The sequence below is a fragment of the Leptinotarsa decemlineata genome, unplaced genomic scaffold (assembly GCF_025532065.1).
Source record: "Leptinotarsa decemlineata unplaced genomic scaffold, Ldec_3_MD MMD2_P_RNA_scaffold_10, whole genome shotgun sequence".
In the NCBI taxonomy this organism is placed as follows: Eukaryota; Metazoa; Arthropoda; class Insecta; order Coleoptera; family Chrysomelidae; genus Leptinotarsa; species Leptinotarsa decemlineata.
In genome coordinates this window covers 451,461-472,541 of record NW_027412524.1, presented here as the reverse complement: position 1 = coordinate 472,541, position 21,081 = coordinate 451,461, and the positions used below count along the sequence as shown (strand labels likewise).

Sequence of the window (21,081 nt, the reverse complement as noted above, 5' to 3'; positions counted from 1 at the left end):
AATTTTCGTTTCTTGTTAATAATATTTTTTAATTTTCAGCTTGTATTACTATTAATTTTTTTCATTTTTTTGGTTGTTGCTTGTGTGTCATTTCTTTGTAATTCCAGTTTTTTGTTTAATAAAACTTTTCATTTTTCCGTTAATCTTATAAATTTTTTTACAGAATCTTTCAAGGATTTCAAATCAATTTATATTATATTATAATGGAAGTCCGAACTGATGAAATACACTTTTCTATTAACAACAGACACCTGAAAAATATTTACACATTGCATACGCTCCACAAAATCTATTTTGAGCATTTTTTTTCTTATTAGTCAGTGGGCTATGCTTGAAGACTGGCTGTAAACAAATCTAAAGAAATAAACTTTAAACCTTCTAGCCAATCTCTACCTACTGTGTAGGAGGTTGAATGGACTGACGCCTATCAGAAAACAACTACTCCTCTGGCTAATACCACGAAGGATGTTGGATTATATCCGACAGGCGTCAGTGCAGGAATCTTCACAGAAAATTTTCTGCATATGCAAAGGAAAAGGAATGAAATACTCAGAAAGAATTCCGATTTTTATTAGTGGAATTTCGGATATGTAGTTGGTTAGTACCTCGTCCACTAGATGGAGTGGCATTTTGTTGTTCCCTCCAACTTAGGAAGAGGAATGAAATACTCTGAAAGTATTCCGATTTTCAAATATGGAATATCATTGACTTTAGGTCAATGATGGCCACTATCTTGCACTGACGAGTGGCTAATGAGCCCAAAACCGGTCTGCAAGTGTGCCCGTTCCAAAATTGGGAGTCGACTCTTTCAGTTGTATTGCCAATTGCATATGTAGGAAATTTTCTGTAAAGATTCCTGCACTGACGCATGTCGGATATAATCCAATGCCGTTCGTGGTGTTAGCCAGAGGAGTAGTTGTTTTCTGATAGGCGTCAGTCCATTCAACCTACTGTGTAGGATATCCGAGACTGGCGTGAACGTTTAAAGTTAATTTCTTCAGATCACTTGGTTATTTTCAATAAGAGACCCTGGCAGCAGACTTGCTGGAAGGCGCCTAAAACTCAAGAAATATGATTACAAAGTCATATACAAACCCGGAAAAATCAACAGAGACGGTACTTTCACGAATCAAAATTGATCTTTCGAAAGCATGCCTTATTTTCAACTTGAAAACAATCCGAAAAGGTACTAAGATGAAAGTGGGTAAGAACCCACAAACGAAGATTCAGACCTTGAAATAATTCAAGACCAAAAAAGAAGGACTCAATAAAGACGTCCAACACTTTATAAAAAGCTGCAACATTTGTCAAAAAATCGAAATTTGTAGAAAAAATTTGAACAATCCTTTGGTTATAACCAGTTACAACTGAAACCCCAAAAACCTCATTTGAAAGAATAAATATGGACATAATTGAAATTCCAACAAAAAATTATGCCCTTACTATTCGATTGATGTAAATGTAGTACGCTCTGAGATTTGACGTGACCCAGTTGTGGGAAGACTTTATGATTATGTTAGGTATGGGTTTCCTAATAATCTGATGAATTGATGAAACCTTTTTATAGCCGTAAAGAGGAGTTATCAATTGATAATGGTCTAGTTATGTGGGGGTATCGATAGGTAATACCAACAAAATTACGTTGCATATGACTCATCAAGGTATTAGCAAAATGAAGGCTAGTGCCAGGGATTATTTTTGGTGGCCTTTTTTAGATAGAGATATAGAAACTTTTGTGAAAAATTGTAGGATTTGCGCTTCATCTAGAGCAGAGCCAGCTAAAGCAGCGTTAATAACTTGTAATCGGTCATCATATTTTTATGAAGAGTTCATTCTGATTTTCTTGGCCCATTTCAGGGCAAAATGATTCTAATAATTGTGGACACTTACTCTTAAGTAGCCAGAGGTTTTTATATTGAACTCAACTAACTCTACTCCAACTATTGAGAGATTCAGAGAGTGTTTTGGTAGATTTGGTCTACCGGTAGTAGTAACCGATAATGGTTCCCCATTTTGTTCTGAATATTCTTCTAAATTTCTATCTTTGAACAGAATTGAAATAATACTTCTCCACCCTATTACCCATCTACGAATGGATTTGCTGATAATTTTGTGAAATCTCTCAAAATAGCATTGCAAAAAGGTTTGAAAGATGAAATCAATAAAAAGTTTCTTGGAAACTTCGATACCTATTTCATTATCGAAATATGGTTCATTGTAGTACTGAAGTGACACGAGCGAGCTAGGTATTCAAGCATAAAAACGAGAAATAGATTGGATTTATTAAAGTCTAACTGTAATGAGAGATTTGATAAGAATGTTACTCATTATAGAGGAAATAGAGAAGAATCATTCGTAGAAGGTAATAGGGACTATAGGGACTATAGAAATGCAAATAAGAAAATCTGGGCGGAAGCTACTATTGATGAAGTACCCGAGATATAATCCATTCATGTGTATTGAAAAATTGAAATTTAGTGTGGAAGAGACACCTGAATCAGATTTTTGAGGGATAGATGCGAATCTGATACAGATGTTCTTGTCCTTCGTAAAGTTGTTGATGAATCTTTACCTGACGATCATCTTGGTTTCGTTCAGGATTGGAGACCTGCTCCCTTACCCTTTTAACTGATGTTTGTCAGAAGGACAAACGGGTCATAACTGAATGGGTGTTGTTGGTATGGCGGCAAGAATGTCCTCAGACATCAGTACCGCCCTTCACGATGTACCCCTGCCTGGATGGGGTGAATTGGATGAAAACGTTGTTCATCTTTCATCGGAGGAATCTTTACCTGTAGCACATAAGTCAGAGGAAGATTTAGGCAATCTTTCTCTAGGTGAAAACAAAGTGGTGAAATCGAGTGAAAGTGAAATGTTACTGACTGATAGTAGTAGTATAGAAAATAATGATATGACTAATAAGGGTTTCTTGAAGAAAATGTAACATCTTCAAAATCAACTCCTGTAAAAACTATTAGTCCTAAGGGTATAAGATTGAATATTAACGAGCGCCAAAAAAGACAAATCAAACCCCCTGTGCGGTTAGATTTGTGAGAGGAATATGTAGCATATTGAATATTTCTTAGGCTAAGGTTGGCAACATTGATTATGTTGGTGGAAAAATGTCATTCGTCATTCTTGTGAAAGGTCGAAGTCTGGTAGAGAAATAAAGTGTTGATGTTGAAATTTTGCTGTGTGATTTATTCAAAAGTTTCATCGGCATGTCGCTTGAGATACAACATCCATCAGATCAGGAATAAATTGCATGTTTGAAAGAGCAACTGAAATATTCCTAAAAGCAAAATAATAATCTTCCAACAAAACTTTTCAATGTGAAAAAACAATTATCGAAGGCTCAATCCTCGGCCACAATATTTGTAAGAAATAATATTTCCCAGTTTTCCAAAGCATCGGTCAATATACAACTAAGACACAAAAAAAGGTCATCTTGGTTACTTTCCGAAAAAAGAATTGCACTCTCCTATTATGAAGGGCCTTCAACTTACAGGTACCTCAGTAGAAAAGGTCTCGTGTTACCATCTGTGTCAACTGTGAAAAGCTGAGTTAAAAACTATATCTGCAAACCGGATTCAACAAAAAGATTTTTTCACGGTTGGCTTTGAAAGCTGACACAATATTGCCTTGTCAAAGAAAATGTATCATATTGTTTGATGAAATGGCCATCAACAGAAATCGTGAATACAACGAAAAGTTAGACATCATTGAGGGTTTCCAAAATCTTCGTTAATTTGGAAGAATGACTGTACCTGCAAATCAGGCATTGGCAGTAACGATAAGAGGCATTTATTCAGCTTGGAAATTGCCTATTGCATATTTTATGTGAGATGATGGCGTGAGTGTCAATAATTCAAAAGATATTTTGACAGAAACTTTGATAAAAGTGATGGAGTCTGGATTGGAACCAATGGGAATGACATGTGACCTTTCGACTAGGAATAAACAGTTTTATGATATGTTAGGGGTATCAGCTGAAAGGTCCTTTTTTTTGGATACTCAAAAATATTATGCTTTTTTTGATGCTTTTCATTTATTAAAATGTGAAAAAATTTTATTGCCCATGATTTTCTACTGTATGGCAAGTTTATCAGATTTTCAGATATAAAAAAGTTTATGAATTGGATAATCAGAGTTCCACAGGCAAAGCCTTAATTAAATTAACGATCACTCATTTGAATCCGAACAATTTTCAAAAGATGAGTGTTAAATTGGCTGTGCAATTACTTAGCCATTGTGTGTACTCGACAATCAAAACAGCATCGCGTACGGGCCAGCTGGTTTCCATAACAGCATTCTTTGTGAATACAGTGGACGAGATGTTTGATGCTTTGATTAGTACCAAATATCATTGGAAGAAACCGTGTAATCGGGTTTTGAGTTTTGAAAATCCAGAAGTGTTGACTGCACTCAACACTGCCTGTAATTTTTTTAAAAAATGTGAAGATGGTAAATTCCAAAGGGAATCCAACTAGACCTCCCAGTTTTAATGGCATAATGCAGACACTACATTTCAAAAACTACACCTCACGATTTGATTTCCACAAACTTCATTTGAAAAAATATCTCACAGTATAGCGTTTCGCTTAGACATTAGCTTTTTCAAGTGATTTATACTTCCAGTTGTTCTTACATTAATATTTATACTACAGGTAACTATAATTGAGACTACCTCTAAAAAATTTACCTGAACCTCTATCTGACTTCATCATTGCTATTATATAACTGTTTAGGAATTGATAAAAATTAGAGAAGGTGGTGAAATAAACGTATATTTCGTAAAGTAAGATTATACAATTTAGGTCACAAATTTATGCTAATCTATTCTAAAGGTTTTTCAGAATGATGAGTTTTTTTTAACATTTGTTTTCAAATTTCTATTGTCAAATTTCAAAGTATTGAAACTAATAAATACAGTTTTTTGTATGATTTTCACTATAGAGGTTTTTACAAAACCCGCGACACGTGTTTCGCTTTACAATAGCTATCCAAGCATGAACTAAAAGTTACCTCCAAATTACAACCATATTATTTTCCAACCTAAATTCATTAACTATATCAAAAAAAAATTCGAAAGTAAATATACCCAACTATTTTTACCGGTAAATGAACAGATTCAATAATTTTGAATTATTCAATTCAGTTTGATCGTTCATAAGATATTGAGAGTTTTTGAATTTGTTTATAAACAAGGTGAGAAATGTTAATTTTTGAAAACATTGTATTGAGCTGGTTGCCTATGCAATCAATTATTAAAATGATTAAAAAATTCTGTCTCTAGACTGGTCTTTCTTAAAGTGGATGATAATGCCCCCTTGTGGGTGCTGGAGACCTATAGGGCAGTGAAGGGCACAGAGCAGATTGGGGGGGCGTTAAAGCGGTTAAGGGGGACGATGGCTAATTTGAAAATGTTTTTTTGCTTTTAACATAAACTTTATCGCTCCTTTATACTTAAAGCGCGTTTCCTCGTGTAACACCATCTAGGGAACTAGATAGTAACTATTTCCTGTGTGATAGTTGTCAAACTATACAATATGCTAGTTCACACAGAAGTGCGTTGGTTATCAAGAGGTTACTGTCTGACTCAATTTCACAATCTATCTGACTCTTTCTTTTTGAAAACAAAAACAAACAATTGCACGACAACCTCATCACTTCACAGAATGATATTGCGCACTTGACAGACCTGTATAAATTATTTGATGATACAATCTCCAACTTCAAGGTGACGACTTGAATTTGATTAAAACAAAAAATGTCATTGCTGCTTTTGTAGCCAAATTGCTTTTATACAAGAATAATATCGGCAGACGTGAGTTTTGCAATTTTCCTAATTTGTCAGCAGTATCCTTCAACAAGGACGACTTGCTTGTTCATTGCCAACTTTTGGAGAACGTCCACATTGATTTCACAGAACGATTCCAGAACATTTAAAAATTAGAAATACCGGAATAGGTGTTGGATCCTTTTTGAAATGTCAATCCAGCTGGAAGAAAAACTCATAGAACTGTTAACGAACGAGGAAATGAAAATAAAATTAAAAAATGGATACCAAGAATTTTGGCTACAAAAGCCAATCACGCAATTGTACCCTGGATTATGGTCCATCGTTCAACGATTTTTGATAGCATTCCCATCATCGTATTTGTGTGAACGTGGATTTAGTGATGTGGCAACGTTGCTAACTAAAAAGAGAAATCGGTTGTAAATTATCGAACGCGGTGAAATTCGAGACTGATATCAACAAACGAATTAAAAGTCACCAAATTCATCCTTCACATTAAATTAATTTTAAAATTCAAATGGAAATGTTTGTTTTGATAACATGAATGAAAGTTTTCCTAATATTACAAAATGGTGTTTTACATTACCCTCATCAAAAAGTCTTATTTTCACATGACACACATAATTCAATTATGAAAATAATGACTGGATTGTGATTCTTAAGATGTAGTAAAGCAAAAAAAAACGGCGGTCGCTAGAAAATAATTAATTCTCGAAGTGGGCGGTAGACAAAATAGTAGACAAATCTGGTTTCTGTATTACCGTATGTTTCGAAATAACTATATAAATTTGTTTCATCCAGTGTGGTACTAGCCGCCGTGGAAAAATTTGTATATTTTCCCAAAAGATATCCACAAACATAGCCCAAGCTGTTGCCATCGGGAGTGACTAGAGTTCTATAATCATTTTGTTCGATGTATATTTATCAAATTTCAAAAAATCGTCGAAAAAATGGTTTCGGCTACATTTCAGCAGATGAAGAGTATTAAAAAAGTAAAAAATGCTCAGAAACAAAGGAATATGGCTGCTCTACAGTCACTTCAAATCTTTTCTGGCAAGTTTATGAAAATTAGAACCTAAATCTGAAATGATACCCCTAAGTCTCAATCCAATTTTTGATAATTGCTAACAGCTTCAATCACAATACTTTTTATACCCAGTATTGATGGGGATCAATTGTTAAAAAGTATGCAACAGGCTGTTTCCAGTTCAAATGTATACCTTTTGCCATGATTACCAAGATATATTCTGCTATAGAAGCCGCTTTCTTGTTCTATAATTCCTCAAAACCAACTATTCTAATCGTTGCTATATTGTAGAATAGTTGTGATTTGATGCTCATTTCATCGAAACAAATGTAATTGAATAAATTGAATCAGAATTTGATGACAGACAAAAAATATGTAGTTTAGCAAACGTTTATTTAGCTTGGTTTCGAATCGTTTTTCAGGAATAACTTGTTTATATTATTGGGTTGGTTGTTTTAAATATAAACTTCAGTATAAAATACAGATTTTTCAGTTTTGGGTTGCCTAGTTTGCTAATTATGAAGTGTGTCAATCGAATGAAATTCTAATGCTTTTTGTTATTGATGACAGAATGTAAGAATAGACATATTTGCTATTCATACTAGATTATATGTAACATGTAAATGGAAAGTAGGCACCAAAAAAGCTTTTATTGAATATACATTTGATACTTTGGTTTTGCAGAGATTTCAATGGAAGTAATTCTTTTTCTACAGATACATACTAGCCAAATCAAAAACTTGATGTGGTTCAACAAATATTTTCTATAATGGATTTCCAGTGGAACTCCTATTGTTTTGTATTTCATCAGTTCGGTCTTCCATTGTCTAATATAATATAAATTGATTTGAAATCCCTGAAAAAAAACTACCGAAAATAACAATTTCATTAAACAAAAAACTGAAATTACAAAGATATAACATACAAGCAACAACCATAAAATAAAAAATTGAAATATTAATACAAGCTGAAAAATAAAAAATATTAAGAAAAAATGAAAAATAAAAATTAAAAGATTCCAAACCAAGTTACGTCACGACGTTTCGATTGTTAGTATCCACAACCGTCTTCGGGTGATAACTGGTGCCCACAGCACTTAGGCCACATGTGACCCATTGTACATCCTCCCGAGGAGTTGTCCTCCTAGGTTATCGTCCATCGTGTGCTTTCCTCCACCTTCCTAGGTGGACAGGTCACTGAGAGACATCTCCTTTATATTGGCCAAGGCCAAGGTATAGGCCAAGGTATAGGCCAAGGTGTAGGCCACTCGCCGAACACACACTCTCTTATTGACGATAACTCCGGGCACTCGCATAGGACATGCCTGACAGTCTCATCTTCCTGTTCACACATCCTGCGTAGACGTGTGTCCACTAGCCCCATATTATGAGGTGTTTCCTTAGTTTACAGTGGCCAGTCAGAAATCGTAGATTTTTCCTGGTCATCGCCAGATATTTTTTCGGCGCCAGCTTCCCAGGGTCGCCCAAGGTTATCCTCGTAAGATTGCATCCTTTGATTCCATCCCATCTCTTTAAGGATTGAGCATAGGTTGAGCATTGAGCATTTGGCTAGTTCCACCATTATCGAAGTCATCAGGCCGTAGGTGCCACTGGGTCCTAAAATTCTTAGTCTAGCCGCTTCCATGGCTAAAGAGTCGGCAATAAGATTACCTTTACTGCTGTCGTGCCCTTTTACCCACCTCAGGATGATGTTATTACCTACCGAGGCTTTAGCTAAATATTGGCGACACTCTAGTACTAGCCCCGAGGCTGAAAATTGAAATTGAAGAAATATTATTAAAACAGAAAATGAAAAATAAAAATTGAAAATTAAAAGATTCCAAATCAGTTATCATCCGAAGACGATTGTGGATACTAACAATCGAAACGACGTGACGTAACTTGGTTTGGAATCTTCCAATTTTCAATTTATATTTTTCATTTTTTGTTAATAATATTTTTTAATATTTTAATTTTAAGCTTTCATTAATATTTCATTTTTTCATTTTTTGGTTGTTACTTGTATGTTATTTTTCATTTGTAATTTCAGTTTTTTGTTTAATAAAATTGTTATTTTCAGTTAATCTTTTAAATTTTTTTCTAGGGATTTCAAATCAATTTATATTATATTAGACAATGAAAGTCCGAACTGATGAAATACACCACGAAACATTGTCAACCACCTCACGAAACATTGTTAACCACCTTCAAACATCCCATTATTTTGTCATTTTATATTATAACTTGTGAGGCATATACTATTCGTAAAGTTAAATTTCATTAAATTAATTTCATAAAACATTTTTGAATATTAATGCCTCCACTGTTATGGTCTATAACAATTTATTTTATGATTTTTGTTATATGTTCATTCCTTCAGCCTTACATAATGAATACTAGAAAAAACATACTTTTTTTCGTCAGTTGGAAATCGAAAAAAATTATTGCCGACACTACATTACAAATTACAGCAACACACAACTCGACACTTGTTCATTTCGAAACTAGACACAAATTTTTCACAAATACAAAACCATCACTTGCATCGACTCACTCTGTAATAATTTTCCATGCCTCAATTTGGCTCGCTTGGTAAACGCCTCTGATTCAGTCATTGCGCTGTAGGTTGGCCGCGCATAAAATTTGAGGTGGGGAATCTCAAGATTCCCCATCCCATCCCACCACACTATGGCGGAGAGTGAAGTTACTTGTGTTTACTTCTATACAAAAGAGGTCTCATTGATGGCAAAGGGAGGATTTTCAAATCAATCCCTTCCATTTTCTTCAAAATTAGAGCAAATTTAACAGAACAAGATTTATATTGAAAGGGTTATATTTTCAGGAGTGATTAATTTTTGGGAAAGAAAGTTTTTGGCTTCCTAGTAGTAGCCAAAAACTTTTATTCCCAAAATGAACAAGATTGTATCATATTTTGTCATCGATAGACGATGATTCTTTGATGTTCGTACCAAGTACAGACATCAGTGTTTGAAACAAATTTATGGCTTATAATACTTTCCGAACCATTACAGTGACTGTGAACTATCTCGAAAAGAACCAGAAAACGGAATTAATGAACAAAAATTCCATATTGATTTTCGAATCCGATTGTATAGTGCATTCAGTGCATTTATCGGAATCACGAAAATTCAAGCGGATTCCAGATTTTTAAAATTGTCAAATGTTTCGTATAGATCACATCCAGTTCTACTTCCATAAGATAATTGTAATGCGATTGGACAAATCGAGCCTCCCGAAGCTGAAGCCGCTGAAACTAAGTGACTTAAAAGTCGAAGATTTGGATGTCGCCAAGCATAAATTGAATTCTTATTCCAAAATTCTTGACGATATGATAAATCAACCTCATGTAACCAAACACATCTCATGGTTTACCTATCTGACTATCACACTCATTATTGTATTGATAATATTGTACATTCTCTGTAAGTGAAGAAAAATATGCAGAAGAAACCTAGTTATTGAAGATTCAAGCAAGCCAACCTCCGTCGCCACCACCTATACTTTCAGGCCGCTGAAAACCCTAGCCAGTATTTTCCCAAGACGAAGACCCAGTCTCAGAGACGAAATTCCCAAGGAAGAAGAGATCGACCTCAACAAGATGTGGATACATCCCGTAATTTTCCATTTCATTCCCAGTCATAAAGAGTTTTTGCATGGCACCAACTTTTTCAATAAGAAGGGAGTTGTTATATGTTGTTTATTGTACTTCTCCATTGATAGCCAAGGTGACATAGAGTGAACAAGATCGAATGTCAATGCTGATGCTGCAGAATCAACACCTGCTGGGTTAGGTTAGGTCTGAAATGAGTGGGTCTATTCGACTCTCAACCGCAACCCACAAGGGTTTATTATGGCTCACACTTGCTAATACGCAGTTAGTTCTTCAAAGACTCTTTATTTTTTTGTTTTAAGTTCAGCTTATGTAAACAATTATTTTACTATAAATACCGTCATGCATGACGAAAATATTTAGTTACAAGTTACAAGTTATTATACTCACATTCAAGTTATTAGAATTGCATTCAAGTACACGTTTGTCACTTATATAATATTTTGTATTCTGTAGCTCAAGGGAACACAGTACTGTTTCCTTTTTCAAAATAAAATTTTTCAAAAACTTATATTTCCAAAGTGAGATATAACATACATGTATGCGCCTCTCATTATAAACATTTTAGCAGAATATATGTATATAGTCATATGTGGGTCCATGAGGAGCATATTCCAAAATTATTTTGACATATGTAGGGTGACTCCCAAAAAAGTTAAATACCAAAGTTATATTTTTTCTAATGGAGCACCCTTTATTTTTTTATATTTTTAGATATTATAGACAAAATAAAGGTGACTTACTATTATATTTACCATACTTAAAACTGACCGTTTCTGAGAAATTTTGAAAAATTTAAAAATACAGACCATAATAGTTTTCACCCTGTAACGTGTAACGAGCTGGTCGTGATTGAATGTACTGCATAGCTCAAAGATTAAAGTTAACTTCCACATGGAATTTTTGATGCAATACTATTCAGAGTGGCGAAAAGAATTGCCTCAAAATTTGGACAAACATTTAATGTAATAACTTCTCAAAGTTGAATAGAACATTCCGTATTTAGTGGCGTAAATTGATGCAGAAGTAGATTCTCTTCAAAATTATATCAACTCTACCTATACCTATCTCTTCTGCTTTTTACAAAAAAGGCGTTTTATATTTTACTTATGAGTAATTTTTTTATCTTTGAAATGAAACACGCTGTATTGTAATGAAAAGCCTAAAAAGCGTTTATATTTTTGGAAATAAGGTGTATCTATGCAGGCAAATGTAAAAACTCAAATTTATGATATATACATAATAATATAGGCAAAATTCATAATAACATTAAAATTAACAGTTCAAGAAAAACTTTTCAAAATGCTCAAAGATGCGAACTCGTTCCTTATTTTCATGAAAGAGGATGCATCTCCACTCACAAGCGATTTTGGTGAAATTGGTGACACGTGTGAATTATTGTATTCGTTCCACGGCCAGTGTAGAGATGTCTGCAGAATGCTGTATAATGTCCGCTGTAGGTAGACCTACTGTGCTTCGAAAGTGCCTATAGATTATAACAGCAAGGACACATATTGTCTGCTGTATAATTGTTAATAAATCCATCTAGAGGAAATTCGATGGCAACATTCAACTTGCCTCTAAATCTTTTCGATCTAGAGAATCTTTTGAAATGAAATAACTAAAAGTCAGGGAAACTTATGGATTGATAGAGACTTTGTGCATTTTCTTCTTTCCTTGCAACTCGAACACGTCGTTTTTTTCTTGTCCATCCAAAAGTTCCTCTCTCGTGAAGAAATTCAAGCATTGTGATGAACTCAATTGGCCAGTTCTTTGTGGTATGCGGAGTGACAAATCCCAGAAAAGGTCGAAAGTTACACATGAGTGTCCACAATGTGTGCAGTTTATCGGAAATTTTTATTGACAACGAAATTATCTACAATCATAGATTAGATTAGTTATATGTACTCAAATAAATCAGCCACGACTCTTGTGCTTTTCCGCTGTCGCTCAATATTCCGTTAATCTCTGTTATGGTCGGTTCAGGTTTCTCATTAATTCTATGAACGTCATCATGTACACCTTCTAAAAGATAACGAAAGAACTCCTGGGCATCTTGATGCGCATGACCCATGAATCGAGAGGCAAAACTCTGAATCTGAATTTTTAAGGAGACTGTGTTCACTGCTCTATCAGATGAATCTCCTGACCACAATTCCTCGATAACTTCTGCGAAAGCTTTGATTAAAGCACCCTTCATACTAGAAATATTAGTATTAATATCTCTCATGTACTCATCCTTTTCTTAAATATACCAGTAACCATCTTGTATTTAATAAACATTGGATTACACTGTTCATGAAACAGGTGTTGCCAATATTTTTCAACCCATTAAGCCCGAAGGTTTTGACTGAGGAATGTATCACTGAACTAACTGTGTTGTAGCTGTTGTAGCTGTTCGCTACTGCTGTTTTCTTTTGTGAGTGGCTGTTCACCTATGGCTTGGTGTCTCAGGCACCTAACCTTGGCGGAGAATGAGCCACCTCGTCGTCCTGATTTTATGCAATGGCCCAAACCAGCCGTACTTCACACTCTCGGAGCTCGCGTATTTACCCTCTCTACGGTAAGGGAGCTGTATATCGAAGAAGATGTTTGGGAAAAATCCTAAACGCCTTAAGTATGTCATAATAATAAAATTCCTGTTTGGAATCGAGCGGCTGTTCCCAAACAGGTACAAAATTGTTTTGGTTGACTAGATGTTTGTTATAAACCAACTGAATGACGAGTCAACATACATTTTGAACATTTATTTAATAAGAATAAAACTTAAAACTACAATGACAAAATAACTGAGACAAAGGACAGTAGGTGTTTCGTTATTATCTAAACGTGTACTGTCGAAATAATTATCTGCCAAAATGAAAAATGTTTACTCTAATATTAGCTTCGACAAATTTTACTACAAATAATAAGTACGCCATTTTACTTAAATCTGATAACTCAAGGCAGAAATGGTACCAATATATAATCATTGTTCTCCAACACAACTCTATATGAATAAAAGAAATATTTTGACAGGTTGACCGGTCATTTTCAAGTATTCAATACACTTGTCAAAATTTTTAAAATATCAAGGTAATCATCAGAGACCATGATACAAATAAGTTATCAACGCCTAGACATATCAATATCAGTGTATAACTACACAACTTTATCGCAAGAATCATGCTAATATAATATGCATAAATCGCTAGATACCATCGTTATTAGTGTATCAGGGCTCTGATTACTTGTTCTCGATTACCAACAAAATCAAACGCAACTAGTAACTAACACATAGTACAATTAATACGGACATGACCCAATAACCAACCTATAAATCTTCACAAAAAATCATAGTACGAACATAACACCATTAACATGGCCAAAACCAAATAACCATCCTATAAATCGTTTCACAAAAAAACATAGTATAGGCATAATACACAAAACCATGAGCACAAATATTCAGCAACTTATAAAGATATAATCTTAAATCATCTGATAAACGAAAACATAATATACATTTGATAATTAGTAAAGACGCAGATGAACGATGAACAAACAGACATTTTTTGAACAGATTTTTGAGATGGAGATGATTAATCCTTTGTTAAGCTTCTGAGATTGTTATTGCCGAAATTCAAATTCATTACCCCTTGATTATCGAGAAAAAAGTTCTGTTATCCACTCTGGATTTTACTCACGTGAAGATAAATTCAAAATATAATGCTTCATCTTTCTGGTTCGATAATAAATCGCTATACCTTTTACTTCTTTGAATTCAGACTCATTACCTATTTGCGTTTCTTGGGCACCGGAGACTGGTCGGTTTTTGCATTTATTTTCCGTGATTTATAAATCGGTTCATTTTCAAATCAACAGACGTGCTGGATAATTTATATTTCTCGTTATTTACTTCGGATTGTATCAGTGGTACTAATCGGAAATTCACTTTGATCTGATTACATTTCACTATTATTATTTTCGCGTAGACTTCCACCGATGGTTTCCACTTGATGACTCAAAGTGAACTTATTACATTTTCACTATTATTAACACTTTCACTGACGGAGAGAGTTTCCACGCGATGGCCCAAACTGAACTTCCTTAATTTTCTTTGTTTTTATAGCGCAAATATGACGCAATAATTTGAACACGCGCATGCCTACGTGACTGTCTTCACGTGTCGCGAGGTTCTGACCCCATTTATTATCGATAGCCAATTAGCGGTGACAATTATACGATTAATACAGATGCCGACCATTCTTATCTTGATCATCGGAGAAAGCATCGGGGCTCTCGCCTAATCAAGCTAATTGAGCTAGGACAATGGCGCTGGTCATTTTACGCTCATTGAATAATTTAACTCTTTTCCGGGCCCACATACATATGGACGCGATGATTCCCCCCATCATTGGATCAATGGAATGAGGAATTTGAAGTTAAGTTGCTTGAAACTGAATTAGATAGATTCATGGTAGTTTTTTCGAATTTGTGAGAGAATGATATTTCTAGAATTTGTTTATTTCTGAGAAAATCGGGAAATGATCAATCAATCTGCTTACTCCGTCTTGCGTTGTTCATAGAAAATTTTGATTTGTGGGTTCAGGAATATTTCATATAATTTTTGAATAGACGGAAGAGTACCCAATATCGATGTGGCATTATCCCTTTGAATGGTGATACTGATTCTTTGAATTAAAAATGAATAGACTCGGTTGTCATCGGTGGAATTCATCATTCTTCTACCAATTTCTTCAAACAATTCAGGAGCATGAGATCCAAAAACACCAAAGGTGTTGCAACAATTGCAACAGGAAAGAAACAGTGGAACTTAGCAAAGTGGAGTATTTACAAAATTTCGATTTTTCTGCAATCATAGCAGCTGCACTACTGGAATTAGACGTAGCAGCAAGGTGTCAACCTGCAACTGTATCTACGCAGGTCATGTCCCAAACCAGACTTTTCCCAAATTTCCAAGGAATTAGACTCATCCCGTCTGGAGGCTTTCCATCATCTCGACATCACCAAGGGATTCAAGAACTGAAGGAACCTCTGCGGTGCTTAGAGCTCTTTTTATAAGATCATTAATGGAATGATGTCTTGAAAATCTGCCAGAACTAAATTTACAACTGAGGCCATGGTAACCATTTTCTTCTACAGTGGATCCACATCTGCATTCATTACTGAAACAAATTGAATAACCCAACCGAAAAGACTTTTCGAAATTCTAAAAGATGTCAAGAGGGTACTCAAAGAAGCCACGGGAAAAGCATTCAGCCAGGCACCAGATTCTTTGGATATAACAGCTTTGAGTCTAGCCATTTGAATATCGAAACGTTCAGCTGACTCAAGAAGTTGATTATGAACCAAATTGATCATTGGATGATTCCAGGATTTCTGACACTTTTTATTTTCGGAAAGAGTATTTTTTGTTTGAGATAACCATTTATTTTTACCATTCAAGTAATACGCATCAGAAATTTCAGACAAAGATTTGGAAAGAATGGATTTGATCAAATGACGAGAACTGTTATAAGAGAAAAGAAATGCTGGCAGTAAGAGAGACGAGGCTAATCGAATACCTAAATCACCAGAGTTAACTGGGAGAGTAGCTTGTCTCCAGAGTAGCTTGATATCTTCGAATTCATTATTGGTAATTTTTTGTAAAGATTGACGTAAGGTGGAATCGAATTCCAAACAGTATTTCAATAGAAAATATCTATATCCTATATAGGAAGGAAGACTATTGGGACGAGATGACAATAGAATTAGAGACTGTGTGAGTGAACGTGATAAAGAGTGTACAGAGAGAGGTGTGTTTTGGGAACAATTTCAATTTGTGGAGAAATCATTTTGAAAGGATTTGTAAGCAAGTCCAACCTCAATAGAGAGATAAATTATTTTTTCAAATTCCTGGAGAACAGAATCTATATAACCACCAATTGAACCATCATCTGGGTACCAACAATTGAAATTGGTGTTGATAGATTTTGTCAGTTTATTCAAAGTGATGCAGAAAAGAGCAGGACTTAGAGGATCGCCTTGTTGAACCCCTCTTTGAGATAAGATAGTATTTTTTCCAAAGTTCAACAATTATGAATTTCGATAACATTGGTTGATGACTGGAAAAAGGCGAGGAATATCAATACATGATAATTTCGCCACATGGCGACGGAAAATGGTACCAATAGCAATGGGGCGAATGCCACCATCTTTTTTTTTTAATGCTATCAAATAGGCACCATACAAAATAGGACAAATATCGGGATTTAGTCGACCGCTCAGCAAAAAGTTACATAGGGAAGTCAAAGAAGACAGACGCTTTTCACCTTTACAACCAGAACTTTTTGATGTCAAGTCTTGTAAAGTCTTCTGCTGAACCACTACGAAATGATCTGATTGCTTTCAAGACTTGTTTCTCATCAATTTGGAGTGGAGTACAGTTTGTGTCAGGTATAGGTTTTTGACAGACGTCAGCAGGATGTTTAGCTTGAAGTTCAGTTGAGGTAAGTTCATCGAAATCTGCAAAACTCTCTGTTGAAGTCAAAATACGGATTAGATCGCCATCCGAAACTTTTATTTATTACAGATTTTGAGAAATTTGTTTTATTTTTAGATCGACTCTAAAATTTGTGAATGAACCTTTCTGGACAAGTATTGGAATGTTATTTTCGATGAGTGAAGTGAAATACTTTTTACGATTTCCTTTATGTGGTGGAAGACAAAAGCATCTGTAAGCAAAACAAAGTAAATATTCCCAGTGATGTAACTGATTGCTCTGAATGCATTTATCAGTAGCTTTGCTCAAAGCTTCTTCGGCACTTGGAAATTCTCTTCAATATGTGAGAATGGAGTTTGTATAGAGAAAGTCTGTCATTGATAGCTTTGGTAAAACTTGCACCAGATTTGGATTCAACATTCGGACTCAGTGCACAGGTTTGGATGAAAGGGGAAAAAGTTGTTGACTCAGATTTATGAATTTTTGAAGAGTGGATTCTCAAACCTTTTGAAGTTTTGAATTTCCTATTACAAGATTAACAAAGCTTATATTTTATACTTGCATTGTTTTCAGTTGTAGAAAATAGTTCCTCTGTGGAGGGGTTCTTTCGTTTGGTGTGGATTCTTGGTCTGCACATCATGACTGCTAGATAAAGTATACTTTTCATCTTTGAGAATTCTATCCTGAAAATGTTTCTCTACAGCAGGCCTTACGGCCTGGAGAATTCAACAGGGAGTACGAGAAACATTTTTTGAGTATACCGGAATGAGTATTGAAACCTTCAAATATATTTTTATGAATATTTAACCAGAATTGGAGAAAAAGTTAATGTAAATAGAATTTCAAGTACCGCTGAAAATTTGTTTTTGACATTAAGGTATGTACTTACCTATCTATGCATACCCATCTATATTAATCTATATTACGTAATATAGATGATAAATATAGATAAATACCTATGTATAAAGTAAATATTTGATTAGCTGATCATATTTTGGAGAATTACTTATGATATCCATCTGTATGAATAACTTTTTTCAAGAAAGTAATGGTCGCAAACTGATTTTTTATTACTAAATTAATTTGGAACTATCTGCCCAAAATATTGTCAGCTAATTAAATGTTACCCTGTATATTGATATTTCATGAAATGAATTATGTTATTTATTGCAAGAACTAAATTATATTTATTTTTATTTCTTCCCACAAGCTCTTTACTACATGTTTAAATTTATGGAAATAACAGCAATAACAGTCTCGGTGTTCATTTTTCTTGACGAAAACAACTAAACTCATTTGATCACTTCACTATTCGCCGCGACTGCCGCTCGACACCGTGGCTCGTTCCGTACTGATTCATGCCTTTGTTTTGCTCGCCAGTTGCGTCGCAAGTCGGCTACGCGGTTCGCTCGGTACATTTCACCGGTCGCTTCACCGGTCGCCGTTGCGCTGGCTTCATAAGTACATTGCTCTGCGTTTATATCAGTCGCTAGACGCTTCGCCTTTCGCACCCCGCGAATATTCGCATCGGCGAATGTCCCGTGGCCAGGCTGTCACAAATTCAGGTGTAGTACATTTTCATTGCTTCTCCGTCCTCTATACAATGTTCAACACATTTCTTCAAAGGTTTTTACAGCATCAGTGAATCTCACACAAAAGATGTGTGTTGTTTGCTGATGGGATTTGCATTTTTGACTATCAATAGAAAATTGGAGAAACACGGACTCGGGAATCGGAGCAAATTTATTTTTAACGGAGTGCAAAATCTTGATATACCACTTTGACATGACATGACACTCAAATTTATTGCCATTTCTGAAATATTAAAAAGCATTCTTCAAAATAAGAAGATGTATGTGTCTTAATCATTGAGGCAAAATATGTTAAATTCGCTTGTCCTTAGACTTCATAGTGAAATAAATACCAAAATTACAATATGGGGCCAATAAAAACATACATTTACGATATCCTGTTAAACCTATTCTACTATTTTTTCAATAATACTAGTCTCTGGCCTAGATGACGTTAATCATTATTATGAAACAAAAAGTAATTGACAGTGACACAACTTGTTAATCAAACCATTATCATTGTTTTAACAATTTAAAATTATTGTCATTATGAAATATTGTGAAATGAGAACTTATCCCCAGGAAGAACGAATTCATATGATTTTGATAATCGGTGAGTGTGAAGAAAACTGTTTATTAGCGCCTAGAGTATATGCCCAAAAGTATCCTAACAGGATTCATCCTAACATGCGTTCATTGAAAAAGTTGTTGCAGCTTTTCCGAAGAACGGGCAGTTATCTTATAATATGCAAGAACAGCAAAAACGGTTACTGGAAATGAGGAAAATGAATATTAAGTGATGTTATCTCTAATTGAACCCTCACAAAAGTCAACGAAAAATATGTGAAACAACTGGAATAAGCAGAGTATCCAAAGAATTATTGAAAATTACAAATTCCACCCGTGCATCATAAGTAATATCCAAATAGATGGATAGGACGAGGAGGTCCACAGAACTGGCCAGCCAGGTCTCTGGACCTTTCAAGACCCGACTATTTTTTATGGGGATATATCAAAGTATTGTTCACGATACACTGCCAACGACACCTCAGGATATGAAAGTATGGATAAGAAGAGCGTTTCGTTCCATATCGCAAAATATGTTATCCAGAGTTCAGCATTCATTTCAAGAAATACTTCGTCTAATAATGGACAACATTTTGAGCATTTATTAAAATAATAAACTCTATAAGATTCTTAATTTTTCGATGAAATAACATCAGAAATGCTTCTTTGCTTTCCATTACAATACAGGGTGTTCCCTTTTTGAGATGAAAAAAATTACTCATAAGTAGAATATAAAAATGCCTTTTGTGTAAATAGCAAAAGAGATAGGTATAGGAAACCCTAATATAGTTTCAAAGAGATTCTTATTCTGCGTCAACTTACGCCACAAAATACAGGGTTTTCCATTCAACTTCAAGAAGTTATTTAATTGAATCTGTGTCCAAATTTTGAGGCATTTTTTTTGCCACTCTGAATAATATTACATTAAAAATTTCATGTGGTTAACTTCAACCTTTGAGCTGAGCAGTACATTCGATCACGAGTAGCTCGTTGCATGTTACAGGATGGAAACAATTTTCAAATTATGATCTTTGTTTTTAAATTTCTAAAAATTTCTCAGAAACGGGAAATATAATAGTAACTCACCTTCATTTTGTCTATAGTGTCTAAAAATATAAAGGAATATAGGGTGTTCCACAAGAAAAACTATGCAGACCTACGACTTTGTAGGTACGTGTGGCAGGTACCCAACGGAAAAAAAAAACAATCAACCCAGCTAATGCCGCGCAGAAAGATTGAAGTAACACCATCAGGCACATGTGCAATGTTTTCGACTTGAAAGAAAAGCAGAAATTAATTTCGTTTGGTCGATCCGACCAATGAATAATAATCCGGAGAGGTTCATTACGACATGCTCAAGGTTGCCCCTTTCCTCTCATGCAGACCTACGACTTTGTAGGCACGTTTGGCAGATACCCAACGGAAAAAACAACAGTTATACTTCCTTTCAACAGTTGATTTTGAAAAACACATTCGAATAAATCATAATATCAAACAAACTGAATACATTCTCTTACCTGAAATTAAAAAAAGGTATGGCATGTTAACAGAATACTCAGACACTAATAAATAGGCGAAATTTCGATAACAAAATAATATTTATCAGCAACAGATTCCATGAAAAATCTTATCAGTAACAACTGAATTGAGTACCATATCAAAAGTACGTTCAAAAATACCTATTGATGTTTATTTGTTCAGGATTTTTATTACTCAGATAAACAGCTATAAAATGTCTATTGTAATTTGGTATATCATCTTGATATTACCCAAAAAGGAGAACAATTTTATTTATGAAAAGTTTTGCAGAAGTGGGTAAATGGATGGAAATGACATATATTAAACTTTTCCCAATCAACCAATTTCGTCAACCTACTGATCATTTGTCCATTTGTAACATAACAAAAAAGTGAAATATAAATTCAATTAATGCTATTTCATAGACTATATGATATATGATTATATGATACAAGGTAACTTCTACAGTGAAAACTGAAACAAA

The 21,081-nt window shown here is 34.6% G+C and overlaps 1 protein-coding gene across 1 annotated transcript in view; it reads right to left on the bottom strand.

The window, feature by feature from the left end:
* LOC141487501 (uncharacterized) overlaps positions 1-20,741 on the bottom strand; it is a 94,192-nt gene extending 73,451 nt beyond the window's left edge. Inside the window, exon 1 of the mRNA XM_074186589.1 lies at positions 20,597-20,741. Within this exon, the coding sequence (XP_074042690.1) occupies positions 20,597-20,621 (25 nt within the window). The 5' untranslated portion in view covers positions 20,622-20,741. The remainder of the gene's footprint in view (positions 1-20,596) is intronic.
* Between the last annotated feature and the right edge of the window lie 340 nt (positions 20,742-21,081).